The 14990-nt window shown below is 37.8% G+C and overlaps 2 protein-coding genes across 4 annotated transcripts in view; one reads left to right on the top strand and one right to left on the bottom strand.

The window, feature by feature from the left end:
* rab3il1 (RAB3A interacting protein (rabin3)-like 1) overlaps window positions 1–14990 on the bottom strand; it is a 134529-nt gene that overhangs the window by 106177 nt on the left and 13362 nt on the right. The gene's annotated exons all lie outside the window — the stretch shown is intronic.
* The window catches only part of LOC138751528 (bestrophin-4-like), a 40285-nt gene that overhangs the window by 13414 nt on the left and 11881 nt on the right, over window positions 1–14990 (top strand). For 2 of the 3 annotated variants that reach the window (XM_069913894.1, XM_069913905.1), the window contains exons 3-5: window positions 8894–8988; window positions 10970–11203; window positions 13663–13817. In XM_069913894.1, coding sequence (XP_069769995.1) covers window positions 8894–8988; window positions 10970–11203; window positions 13663–13817 — 484 coding nt within the window. The remainder of the gene's footprint in view (window positions 1–8893; window positions 8989–10969; window positions 11204–13662; window positions 13818–14990) is intronic. The other variant, XM_069913916.1, reaches the window with a different exon arrangement.

A 14990-nucleotide genomic window follows, 5' to 3' on the forward strand; every position in this document is an offset into this window, starting at 1 on the left:
ACCAAATCAAAAGGAAGAAACTGCTAAATTTACTGAAAAAAGAAAAAATTGATATAGCATTTGTGCAAGAAACACATTTAACTGAATTGGAGCACAAGAAATTAAAGAGAGATTGGGTAGGACATGTAACAGCAGCATTGTATAATTCAAAAGCAAGAGGAGTAGCTATTAATCAGTAAAAATGTACCAATTAAAATAGAAGAGGAAATAATAGATCCAACAGGGAGATATGTAATGATAAAATGTCAGATATATTCGGAGTTTTGGAATCTACTCAATGTATATTCACCTAACGAAGAAGATCAAAAGTTTATGCAAGATATTTTTTTGAAGATAGCAGATACGCAAGGGAACATATTAATAGGAGGGGATTTCAACCTTAATTTGGATTCAAATATGGATAAAACTGGGAAAAAAATTAACAGAAAGAACAAAGTAACCAAATTTATAATTAAATCGATGCAAGAAATGCAACTTTTGGATATATGGAGGAAACAATACCTAAAGGAAAAGGAATATTCATATTATTCGAGTAGACATAAAACATATTCAAGAATCGACCTATTTCTGTTATCAGCTCGTATGCAAGATAGAGTAAGAAAAACAGAATATAAAGCTAGTATATTATCGGACCATTCACCCTTGATATTGACAATAGAGTTAGAGGACATCCCTCCAAGAATGTATAGATGGAGATTAAACTCCATGCTACTTAAAAGGCAGGATTTTAGAGAATTCATTGAAAGACAAATTAAAATGTACTTTGAAATAAATACGGAATCAGTGAAAGATAAGTTTATACTATGGGATGCAATGAAAGCGTTCATTAGAGGGCAAATAATAAGTTATGTAACCAAGATGAAGAAGGACTATAATCAGGAAACGGAGCAGTTGGAAAGGGAAATAGTAAATATAGAAAAAGAATTAGCAATGAAGGAAGATACAACTAAAAAAAGAGAATTGGCAGATAAAAAAAATAAAATATGAAACACTACAAACATATAAGGTGGAGAAGAACATAATGAAGACAAAATAGAAATATTATGAACTAGGAGAAAAAACGCACAAAATTCTAGCATGGCAGCTTAAGACAGAACAAGCTAAGAAAATGGTATTGGCATCAAGGAAAAAAGACAAACAAATCACATATAATCCAACAGAGATCAATGAAAACTTTAGAGAATTCTATGAACAATTATACCAAACTGAAAACGAAGGGAAAGAAGGCAAAATAGATGAATTTTTAACTAAAATTGAACTACCAAAATTACAAATAGAGGAACAAAATAAATTAACAGAGACATTTGAAATAGTAGAAATACAAGAGATAATAAAAAAAACTACCAAATAATAAAACACCAGGAGAGGATGGATTCCCAATAGAATTCTATAAAACATTTAAAGATTTATTAATTCCTCCCCTCCTGGAAGTAATCAACCAGATTGACAAAACACAAAGCTTACCAGATTCATGTAAAATAGCAATAATTACAGTAATACCAAAGCAAGGGAAAGATCCACTCACACCAGCATCATATAGACCAATATCATTACTTAACACAGATTATAAGATAATAGCTAAACTATTAGCAAACAGATTAGCAGATTATGTACCTAAAATGGTAAATCTAGACCAAACTGGAATTTATTAAAAAAAGACGGACAACAGACAATATTTGTAAATTTATTAACTTAATTCATGCAGTAGAAAGGAGTAAAGCGCCAACAGTAGCAGTTACTTTAGACGCAGAAAAGGCCTTTGACAGAGTAGAATGGAATTATTTATTCAAAGTATTGGAAAAATTCAGTTTACCAGAGAAGTATATTAATTGGATTAAAGAGGCCATTGGCGAAAGTGACAGTAAATGGATATATATCAAAGCAATTTAATTTAAGCAGATCAACAAGGCAGGGATGCTCACTATCACCCTTATTGTTCGCGTTAGCTATAGAACCACTAGTAGAATTGATAAGAACAGAAAATAATATAAAAGGGATAAAAATAATAGACAAGGAATATAAAATCAGTTTATTTGCAGATGATGTTATAGTATACTTAACAGAACCAGAACTATCAATAAAAGAATTATATAAGAAATTGAAGGAATATGGAGAAATGTCGTGTTACAAGATTAATGTAAATAAAAGTGAAGCAATGCCAATGAATAATGCGGATTTCTCAAAAATTAAGAAGGAATCACCATTCAGATGGCAAATGCAAGCAATAAGATACCTAGGTATACAAATAAATAAAAATCTCGGCCATCTATATAAACTCAATTATTATTCACTAATGAAAAAATTACAGGGCGATTTAGAGCATTGGAAAGATTTAGCACTAACACTAATAGGAAGGATAAACTGTATTAAAATGAACATTTTCCCAAGGATATTATACCTATTTCAGGCATTGCCAATACACTTGACAGAGAGATTCTTCAAGGAGTTAAAGAAAATAATAAGGAAATTTTTATGGAAAGGGGGGAAAACGAGGATAGCACTAGATAAATTAACAGAATGGTATAAACAAGGAGGCTTACAACTGCCAAACTTTAAAAATTATTATAGAGCCGCACAATTAAGATACCTATCAGATTTTTACCAAACAAGAGAAAAGCCAGATTGCACTAGATTAGAACTAGATAAAATAGGGGAAAAGATACCTGAACACATATTATATAAATGGGATGAAAAATTGGTATGACGTCGGAGTTCTCCAGTATTATATCAACTGCTCAATATTTGGAAGAAGATTCATGTAGAAAGGAATAAAACAAATTACCAATTACCAAAACTAATAATGACGCAAAATCAGTTACTCCTTTTTACAATAGATAACCTTTCCTTTAGAGAATGGGAGAAAAAAGGGATTAAAAGAATAGAAAATTGTTTTTCAGTAAATAGATTATTATCCTTTGAACAAATGAAAGATAAATATAATATAACTCAAGATACAGTGTTGGCATATTACCAATTGAGATCCTACTTGAAGAACAAATTAGGAAGCAGTCTGAGGTTACCAGAGGGAAGTAACTTTGAATATGTGATTACAGATACAATGATAATCAAAAGATTTATAACAAATATGTATATTAAACTGCAAGAAAAGGAGAATGAGGAAACAAATGGTAAAACTAAACAAAAATGGGAACAAGATTTAAATATAAAGATAAAGAAGGAAACATGGGAGAAGTTATGCTCTGGAACGATGAGAAATACAATAAATACGAGGTTACGTATGATACAATATAACTGGATACACAGGCTATACATTACACCTCAAAAGTTAAATAAATGGGACCCAACAGTATCTGACAGATGTTTTCATTGTAAAAAAGAAATGGGAACAACAATTCATGCAATCTGGACATGTGAGAAAGTAGAAAAATTTTGGGAAGATCTAAACCAGATATTAAATAAAATTACAGAAAACAATATACCAAAAAACCCAGAGATCTTCCTCCTAAGTAACGTAAAAAGACAAGAATTTGGACTTGATTTGGATGGTGCACAAAAAAGATTTGTTAAGATAGCTCTAGCCGTAGCAAAAAAATGTATATGTCAACCTGGAAATTGGATGATAATTTGAGAATACAACAATGGTATATAGAAATGAATAAATAACATAACATAACATAACAATTACAGCACGGAAACAGGCCATTAGGCCCTTCTAGTCCGCACCGAACCAAACACCCCTCTCTAGTCCCACCTCCCTGCACAATGCCCATAACCCTCCATCTTCTTCTCATCCATATACCTGTCCAACCTTTTCTTAAATAATACAATTGACTCCGCCTCCACTATTTCTCCCAGAAGCTCATTCCAAACGGCTACCACTCTCTGAGTAAAGAAGTTCCCCCTCATGTTACCTCTAAACCTCTGCTCCTTAATTCTTAACTCATGTCCTCTTGCTTTAATCTTTCCTCCTCTTAACGGAAATAGTCTATCCACATCCACTCTGTCTATCCCTTTCATAATCTTAAATACTTCTATCAAATCCCCTCTCAACCTTCTACGCTCCAAAGAATAAAGACCTAATCTGTCCCATCTCTCCCTATACTCTAGATGCTTAAACCCAGGTAACATTCTGGTAAACCTTCTCTGCACTCTCTCCACTCTGTTTATATCCTTCCTATAATTAGATGACCAGAACTGCACACAGAACTCCAAATTAGGCCACACCAACGTCTTATACAATCTCAACATCACCTCCCAACTCCTATATTCCATGCAATGATTGATAAAGGCCAGCATACTAAAAGCCTTCTTCACCACCCTATTCACGTGAGTTTCTACCTTCAGGGAACGATGTACCGTTACTCCTAAATCTTTCTGCTGTATTCCATTAGAAAAAATAACATAGTTTAAGAAATAATATTGAAATATTTGAACAAATATGGGAGCCATATCTGAAACACAATAGAGAAAACCTACCGGGGACATTTACCACCTAAATTAACGAAAGGAGAAGGAAATGAAAAGAATTGACTCAGTGGAATTTCTTGTTTATTTTTATTGAATGACAACATTGTTTGACTGGTTTAATGTATCTTAGATTTTGTATTTTAAATGAATGGGGGGGGGGAGGTAGGGAGGGTTGGATGGGAAAATGACACTGTATATATTTGAAAAGGAAAATGTATGTATCTTGGTCACTGTGGTTTATAGTGTGAAAAATAAAAAAATTAAAAAAAAAGAAAGCTCTTGGTGCCTGCCACATTGACCATCGGCAGTGGGCTGATATCGCCTCAAACCGTGCACCTTGGTGCCTCACAGTTCGGTGGGCAGCAACCTCCTTTGAAGAAGACCGCAGAGCCCACCTGACTGACAAAAGACAAAGGAGGAAAAACCCAACACCCAACCCCAACCAACCAATTTTCCCTCGCAACCGCTGCAACCATGTTTGCCTGTCCCGCATCGGACTTGTCAGCCACAAATGAGCCTGCAGTTGACATGGACATTATCCCTCTATAAATCTTCATCTGCGAAGCCAAGCCAAAGAGTATGGTGCACTTTTAACCAGAAACAGACACACACAAAGATAAAGACTGTACAACAGTCTTTAATCCACAAAGATTTCCACAGAACCAGGCTGGCTGTGGCTGCAGCAATTCTGCAGGCTTATATCCCGGAGGGTGATTGACACCCGACCGGGTGGGGCTTGATCCATTCAGGCTGACTGATTGACAGCCGGTCAGGTGTTGTCCTGTCCCTTTACACTCTTGCAGGTACAGAGGTTGTCTCCTGCAGTAGGCCGGTGGTGGACCACCACAAGTAGCAATTTTCCAATCCACAATATTTGGAAGATTAGAAATTCTGCATTTTTTATCCTGAATTGTAGGATCATTATAGTATTGACAGAAGCCATTTGATCCATTGAGTCTATGTTACTGCTTTGTAATTTGATCCAATGGCATCCATATTTCTTTCTCAAAAGCTTTTTTGAATTCAACCTTCAATTGATTATCCAACTACCACACGCACCCATCATAACTGCTTGCTTCATGTATTTTTCTTCATGTCATTCGTTGATTTCTTTGTCCTTTCTCTTAAAGTTATGCCTTTCAGTACTTGCTTTCTTGACCAATTCATACATCTGTTAGATCCCTCTCACTCCACCCTTCTTTGCTTCAAGGGGGGGCAATTTAATTTGATGTGACTGACCAACTTGCACAACAATTTTGCACTCTCTAAGGCCTTTGTATCCTTCCCAAAGTATGGCTGCCACAATCATACACAAGGCCTCAAAAGTATTTTATAAAAGGTGAGGATAACTTCTTTAGTATTACTCTTAATATTTCTGTTAATGAGGACAGAATAACTTTTGCTTTCCTAATTGCTCTCATTCTCCCATCACTTTTAAAGGTTTATGCCCATACACATCCTGATCTCTTTTGCTGAAATGGCAGTGAAGTTGTGGAATAATGACCATATCGGTAGTGTCCCACTGCATCAAAATCTCATGAGATTAATTTTTGCTGTTTTTTGTATTCAGAAGCATACCACCCAGCCCTGATTTCCTGAAGCAAATATCAGAAGTTCAAGGTACTTTGCACCTCAGTGCATGGGTGTGGTAGGAGATGCCTGGCCAACAGATGCTGAGAAGATAGGCAAGGAAGAAACACTAGGTTTACATCTCCCAAGGATAGGAGGCGGCCAGGCATCCATTTTTGAGTAAAAGACAAAGAGGTGATTGAGATGTACACTGAGATGGTAAATGCAATGTCAGGCTGCCTGCCAAATTACAGATAGAAGAGAAAACAAAGGATTTGCTGAGGAAATGGATGGTTCCTTCAAAACAATGAAAAGGAATGATGTGGGAAGATTTGAGTGGTGATGGTATCACATAGTAAGTGGTGGAAATTATGAACAACAGTACCTTGTAGGGCTGGTAGAGGTGCTAACAAGTGGACACTTTCTTTTGTTGATGGAAAGGGTCTATCCATGATCCACATGATTGATCTGATTCCCTCTGTCCTTTTCTCAACTTCAATATCCACTACGTCCAAAGGATCCCACAGCTAACCTAACCACACTTCTTCCCACCTTGCTTTCAGAAAGACCTTCATTTCATTCTTGCAGCCTTTATGGCTCCATCACATCTGCTCTGAAGTCAATACCATCCACAATTAGTGCTTCCAAATTATCTTCCCTTTTTCCTTTGACTGAGAGAGTGAAAATTGCATCTTTCCTGCACATCAACTTGCACCCCTTTTCTGCTCTCCCACAGCAAGGCTAGTGTTCCCCTTGTCCTCACCTATCATCTCCTAACTTCCACATTACATCATCAGAAATATAATTTTCACCAACTTCAATATGTTATCATCAGACACATCAAAAGTTCTCTCCTCCAAATTTCAAAGTGATTATTTCCTCTGTGACTCTGTTTCGTTCTTCTATCTCCATCAACAAGAACTCCTTTTTGCATTGCATCTTCTGAAGTAATCAGAAAAGATGCAATATCTACTCTTTTACTCTTTCCCATTCCACCACCCAGCAAACTAAACATTTTGGGTAACACAGCCATTCACTAGCATTTCTTATAAGTTAGTGCACTGCAATCATTGCTCACCATGTGGTCTCTGAATTGGTGAAACTAAGTGTAAACCTGTTCATTCTGGAAATCATTTCTGTTCTGTCTGCAAAGGAGAATCTAACCATCAACTTCATTTCAGTTCCCCACCTCACTCCTATTCTGGCTTCTCTGTCTTTAGTTCCTTACACTTTGGCCTCTTTCAATGTAACCTTGAGAAACACCATCATATATTTGCAACCTTTACTGCTAGAGTGCATACATGACATCATATAGAACCTTGAGTTTCTTTTTCCTGCAGGCCAGGCAGAATTTCTAATAATTGGTACTGTAAATTGTACTCAAAGAAAGAAATAACTGTAAACAAACTGACTGTGCAAGTATCGATATATAAATATACAATAATAAATATTCAAAATACAAGTCCTGAAATGAGTTCATTGTTTGGGAGTCTGATAGTTGAAGGGTAGCAGCTATTCCTGAACCTGGTGTATGAGTCTTATGGCACCTGTACCTCCTTCCTGATGTCAGCAGCGAGAACAGAGCATGTCCTGGGTGGTGTGGATCCTTGATAATTGCTGCTGCTCTCTGATGGCAGTGTTCCATGTAGATATTCTCAATGGTGGAGAGAGTTTTGCCTGCCATGTACTGGGTTGAGTCCACTTCCCTTTGTAGGATTTTCCACTCAGAGATATTGGTCCATACATACCAGGCCATATGCAGCCTGTCAGCACATCTGTAAAAGTTTGCCAAGGTTTCCGCTGACATACCAAATTCCTGAAGAAGTAGTGGCATTAATGTGCTTCTTCACAATGGCATTAATTACGATGGCTCTAGGACAGGTCCACCAAAATAGTAGCCATCAGGAATTTAAAGTTCCTGACCCACTCCACCTCTGTTCCCCCAATGATTACTGGATCATGTTCCTCTGATAATCCTTTCCCAAAGTCTAGATTCACCTCCTTGGTCTGAGTGATATTGTGTGAGAGGTTGTTGTTAGTATGCCATTCAGCCATGTTTCCATTCTGACTCATTGCCCCTTTTTATACAGCCAACTACATGGTATAATCAGCAAATTTGTATATGGTATTGTTGTTGTACTTGGCCACACAGTCATAGGTAAAATGAGTAGAGCAAGAGGCAAAATATACCTCCCTGTGGTGCTCGAGATTGTGGAGGAGATGCTGTTGCCAATCTGCACTGACTGGGGTCTGGAGGTGAAGAAATCCAGGATCCAATTGCATACTTGGGTATTGAGGTCAAGTCTTACTGATAAGTTTTGAGGGGATGATAGTGTTGAATGCCATACTGTAGTCAATAAAGAACATCCTGATGCATGCATCTTTGTTGTCCAGATATTCCCATATTTTCTGAAGAGACAATGGCATCTGCCTGAAATCTGTTGCCATGAGTCAGTTAATTAGTTTAATATTAACTCTGCTTTTCCCCCACCATAGATATTGGTTGAACTTCTGGGTACCACCAGCATTCTCTTTTACTTCAGAATTGAATTAAAACAACTGCTATATTATGATCTTACAGTTTCAGCATCCTTATTTTAACCTCTCTTCTCTGAACTTATTTCCCTCCCTCTTTTTACCTCGCCCATATAGATCAGCTACAACTAACATGTCTTCATTACTGTAAGCAGGAATCAACACCGTTATTCACTTTCTCTTGGCCCCCATCCCTCACCCTTCTATGCACTTTCCATTAATTCTAATGAAACATCATCAACCTGAAATGTTGAATGTTACCCATTTATCTCTCCATGGCTGCTGCTTGACCTGATGAGATTTCCAGCATTTTATGTTTTTATCTCAAAGTCTTTTGATTTTATTCCTCAAATATCTGTAGGTTTATGCTGAAAGAGGGTCAAAAGCGCTTCTTTGAGAAACTGGCCATCAATTGCAACAATTATGCTGATCTAATTCCAATGTCATTTGTGCTTGGTAAGAATTCTTCTGGATTTCAGCTTCTTTTGATCTTCATTTCCCTTGCAGAACCAAATTTTTTTCTAATATTAGGCTTTACAGTACAACCTATTTGGAGATTGGAGGGGGTCTATAATCAATATAATGGTTCTTGTTTCATAACCTGAAAACAAATGCAACTATAACCAATTTGGTAATGCAGATTCACAAATCAAGTCATTGGTTAATCTGATCATGGCCTTTATTTGGAGGTCCTGGTCAATCCTTGAACTGGAATCAATATTTTTTTTGTGAATGCTGTTGTTCAAGCCTGTAATTCCAGTCTTGAGTACTAAAAGGATTGCCCTAAAGCTTATGACAGCATACTTTCTTGCAGAATCGGAAGGAGAAGGCATGCTTCTCCTAGCTCCACGGAGCATTTGCAAGCTGCTACTGGCCCGCTCTCATTTCAGTCAGCTCTTCAAATGTCATTTAGGACATCATGACATCATGTGGACACTGGCTTGCATGTTTTACAAAACCCCAAGTCAGGCAGGTGTTTCAGACCACCAGAAAAGGTAATTTCAACTGTCCAACCTCGAGCTAAAATACATCACAAGAATACAACAGCAAGTCAGCCAAGGTCTCAATGTCTTCTGTTTTTTTTTCACCCATTGCTGCACATCCAAATTAAACATTCATACAATTTATCCTACTTTAATCAAATCAACTGATTCTCTTAAAATGGATGACCATGCTGATATTTTCTACTTAATAGTTTGAGTATAACCCAGTTGGAAATGGTGTAGGGGTCCAGATTCAACATGGTCATACTTATTTCATCATCCAAAACCAATTTGGTAATGTAGGTTCTGAAATCAGATCTGCATGGATGACAGACCCATTAAGACCTACATTTATGGAAGGCATTGGAGCCTGTGGTTCTTCAGCTATAAAAGGCAAAGAATATGTTTTAAAATGGTGCTTGAAAAGCACATTGATATACAGTTTTGTAATTTTATATCATCAAGGTATGTTGCATTGTAAACCAGTGAGTGAAAAAAAACACATAATTACCAGCCCCTGACTTTCAACAAGCATACATGATCAAGTTGACCCATCAACAATTAGTCTGCAGGTTCCACCATGCTCAACATAACCTGTTTGTCTAAATTGAGGTTGGCCTCCAACAATTTTAAACTGATTTTCTCTATTATCTGATTTCTATATCCTTTCAAATAAATAAATCATGCATAGAAATTGGAAGAGTTCAAGAGGCCAGCTTCATCCAAACTTGCATTCAAGCAAATAATTACATACAACATAGACTGAGTTTGCCGTAACTTTTCATCGCTCTGTGAGTTTAAATTATTCAGCAGTTATTTGATAATCATCAAATTTTGAAGAAAAAACAACAATGCAGGTAAAAGAAAAGGATACGTATTTTTGAGGGCATGGGATGCAGTATCAATTTGGATACAATAGGACAAATAGAGCATTATTTTTATCTCTAAAATATGTTTTTTTATTTGAGGTCATGCCATTCAGGTCATCCACAAAACGAAAATCATGTCACTTTTTGTCAGTTTCAATAGCATCATCATGTCCTTACACTTCGAAATACTCTTCAAAATCAACGTTTGTTGACTTCTTCCTCAAAAAAAATGGCCTCTGTGTAATCAATGCTTTGTCCTTCCCCATCTTTCTGCTGAGCTTTTCTCTGTAAAGTTCTATGAAATTTAACCCACATCAGAAGTATAATATATACAAGATATCTTCGTACAGAAAATATTGTAGCCTAAAACATTTAGGAAAGAGACATGTTTTGTACATAACATCAGTATACTTTGAAGTATTTTGCCATACTTGCTTGCCATAATATCTTTCTCCCTTTTGGCAACAACACGAAACATTGTCCTGAAAAGCACAGATCATAAATTAGAAGGCAACTAATATGTTCCGTATTCTAACCATCTATTTTTTTTTTAAATGGCTCATAAGTAACAGTCTCTTTCCCTAGGATTCTATGTCAGTCTAGTTGTGTCGCGTTGGTGGAACCAGTACCAGAGCATGCCATGGCTTGACCGCCTCATGTGTACTGTATCCTGTCATGTCCAAGGAACAGATGAATATGGCAGGATGTTGCGAAGGACGTTGATGCGCTATGCAAACCTTGCCTCCGTTCTCACTTTCCGTTCAGTGAGCACTGCTGTTTATAAACGTTTTCCCACCATGAAGCACATGATGGAGGCAGGTACGAAAACATATCACAGCAGTCAATTGGTTCAAGGTTTAAGGTTCATTTTATTGTCACGTAATAATACATAAAAATGTAATATACATGATATACTGTACTTCAACTTTTGTCTGAACATTCCCCGTCATCCCAACAATAAAGAGAAGCAAAAGAGAATCCATTCAGAGACACTGAGTATCTGTGGATTTGCCTCCATTCGTCCCGCGCCATCTGCAGTCATACAGAATCCTGTGAAAACATTGGCAGCCTGATCTCCAGTTCCAAACCTCTGATACGATCAGGAAACCTTCAGCACCCAAGGTCCTTCGGTAGCTCTTCTTACCCTCAGCAACCTCTCAAATCTTGGTTCTGGTACCTGGTTCCCATGAGCCGGTCTACTGCAGACCACAACCTATGTGGATCCTTCAACCACAAGTCACCAACTGCCCGCAACTTGTGAGTCCTTCAGCCGCTGAGCCCCTCGCAGGTCTGCTGTCATGGTCACCTTCTCTGCAGGGTAGTCTCCCATGCTTCTTCTCAACAAGGAGGTTGTCCTATGTTGGTCTTCTGTTCCTCTATTGAATCTGAAATCCCATGTGGTACACTGCCCAGCACAGGCACTGCCACCTTTGGCACAGACTTCTGTGGTTGCAGGATTGAAAAAAATCCAATCAACTCCTTTAATAGGCCATTTAAAGCATGCATGGAGCTATCGGCATCACAACTGGGCAGTAGGACCCCGCAGGGCAGCACTGCATCTCCACTCTTCACTCTCCTGGGTCTGCACCAACTACATAGTAGGCTGAGGAGAGTTAAAACAGAGGGAGGAAAGGGAATTGGTATGGGGGGAGAGAGGGGTTGAAGAGGAGGTCAAAGGAATATACAGGGAAAGTCTTGATGAAGTGAACCAAGATGGGGAAGTATTAATAGTCCAACTTACAGAACACAGAACAGCAATGGCCTCTAGCAAAGAGTTATAAAGTGTGAGAAGGCCAAATGGGGAAATCAAAACAAGTGGGGAGGGAGTGATAGATGTGGACATTAGAACATCAGAGAAGGGCAAGTTGAGTTTTCAGAGAACATGTTTGTTTTGAGGACTGAAGGTATGTTCAATTCAGAGGAGGGATAGGGTGGCCATTCCAAAAGGAGGACATAGTCATAGGTTACCATATACTGTACAGTGTATTATAAAAAAAATTTTGTAAGATTGAAATGTTATTGCAAAAACAATAAATCCAAGCACACACTGTGTGTGTGTGTGTGTGTGTGTGTGTGTGTGTGTGTGTGTGTGGGGGGGGGGGGGGGGAGGCGGCACGCTAGGGGAGGGTAATGGAGAAGAGCATTGTGGTCTTTGGAGAGTGGTTGATGCTGGGCTCTATAGGGAGATAAGAAACTGGTAGAAGGATGCAGTTCTGGTCACAGGCTGGAGTTGGAAAAAAAGGCAAGAAATGAGGGGGGGGTATTATCAGAGATCAGGGTCAGGTGAAAGTCAGGGAGGCAGGATATGTGATCAAATGCAGAGAGAAAAATCAGAGGCTGGGGATTTGATGTAAATGAAGACAAGGAAAGAGATCAGCAGGAGTTTTATATTAAGGGAAACAGAGGAGAGGAAATTATGAAGAAAAGAAAATTTGAGATGTGAGGTGAGGAGGCCAAAGAGGTGATCAAAGGGAGAAAGGGGAAAACAAAGGATATTGGAAGCTGAAAAAGAAAATCAGATGCAGAAATTTAATTGATGGGAAGCAAAATTAAATAAGCAAAAGGAACAGAGGGGGATAAATCTGATGAGTATCAGTCCCAGGTGTCTCTAATGAGCTTAATTACAGAGTTTTAATTGGTCCATCCTCCTATTGAGGTCAGCTCAGGTGAATAAAAGAACTGGTAATTTTTTTTAAAAAAATGCAATATTCTGGCAAAGGCTGGAAGAAATAACTCTACACCTGAGGCACAATGAAGAGAGCGAAGAAGGTAACACTGCTCAACCATGAAGAAACACTGCCACACAGAGAATAGGAAAGAAATACACCCCATATGCTGCTGTCAGTTTCTGGTCTGACCTGGGCAGCAATTATGGAGCAGGTTTCAGCAATCACTGTGGAGGAAGGGGGAAACAGTCAGAAAAGTTTTCTGCTGTTTGTTATTATTGAAAGACCACTGCTGAAAAGATATAGGTTAGTGCTGTCTGAGGAAGTTATTTAGATTAATTGTGTCATTTTTTTAGAAGATTGAAGTCAACCAACAAAGTCACCTTCAACTGTATTAAGTACAAAATAATGGAACTTTTACCTTTAAGCATTCATCAGAAAAAATTTAAATGCTGGGTTACAACAACATGGTCTGTTGTTTCCACTTGCACGCCGGTTGTGAAAGTAAGAAATCCTTGAGCAGCAAAATGTAGAAAAAAATCTTGTTCAGAACTTTATACTGTAAATCAATATCACAATCCTTTCCCACATCTATTGTTTCTGTGCTTCTAGGTTTCATGACTCCAGATGAGCACAAAAAGTTTGAAAGTTTGAATTCATCTCACAATAAGTTCTGGGTTCCCTGTGTATGGTTCGTTAATTTAGCAGTGAAAGCAAGAAAGGAAGACCGAATCAGTGACTATGTATCGTTAGCACACATCTTCAGAGTGAGTGTTTGAACCTGGTTGGCAGTGTTGACTCCTTGGTCCTTCCTTCAAACTAACCACCAGAAATGTAGGAGTCATTCCACTAATCCTTTCCAGAAAAGGACTTGCGATCCAAACGGTTTTCACAATTTTACTTTTCAACATTTCCAAATAATATTACACAAATAAATAAACATGTAAATAACTCTAAATATTTAATATGTAAATAAAAGGGACTGGGTGAAACAATGCATCAAACTTTGGCGTTTAATCTCTGACACCAGGGGTGGGGAAATTACTTGTTAGTTGTTGATCTTGTAGAAAACAAATGTAAAACAAAATCTGCAACATTGATTGCAACCAGGTTTAACCCTATCCTTTTTCTTGGATGACCAAGTTACTTTTGCAATTCTCTGACACTGCAATTTCTAGTCTGACTTCCCTCAGGCATCTAATAGTCATACAATCTGAACCAATTAACTTGTTACATTGAGCAGTGGTTCTGGATTAAGCATGCTCTTTAAAAATGACCTACTGAATATTTCAGCATATTTTGACGGGCAGATAGATTTCCCCCCTCCCCCTTTTTACCCCAATTTTAATGGTTTATGTTATATCTGGTGTGTAAGTCAACCCCCCATTTTTCAGGCTGTCTGGGCCTCCCAAGTCATTTAATTTTGAATCATTGACCATTTTGAACCATCTTTTATCTGAATTCATTCTAACTTTTTTGCCTTTTTTTTCCTTGTCCAATTTGTTATCTATAATAAAGTTATCACCTTTATTGTATCGAAAATGTTGTCTTCCAGGCTGATTTCATGAACTTCCATTACGACTAAACTTAGTTTATCTATATCTGGTAAAAATTGGAATCCTCTGCGGAAAAATAATGGGATAGAGCCAGCTGTCCACTTAGTAGCCATGAATCTACTAAGTGAATACACAAAAGAGCCTACAAGATGGATGGCACTATTGACACTTACCTCAAAGCTAGTGTCCACACCAAACTTGGACCCCAGCGCTGCAATCCTAAATCAGAAATGAGACCCAACCTCAAACTTTGAGCGGCAAGATGCAAATTTCCAGCAAGCAATCCTAAAAGGTCCTTCACTAATCATTGCCAGGAATTTGACTACAGATCCTGAGCATAGATCAGTGAGATTGGAACAGTATTCACTAAGGAAACTAGGGTTG

The sequence above is a fragment of the Narcine bancroftii genome, chromosome 1 (assembly GCF_036971445.1).
Source record: "Narcine bancroftii isolate sNarBan1 chromosome 1, sNarBan1.hap1, whole genome shotgun sequence".
NCBI lineage: Eukaryota > Metazoa > Chordata > Chondrichthyes > Torpediniformes > Narcinidae > Narcine > Narcine bancroftii.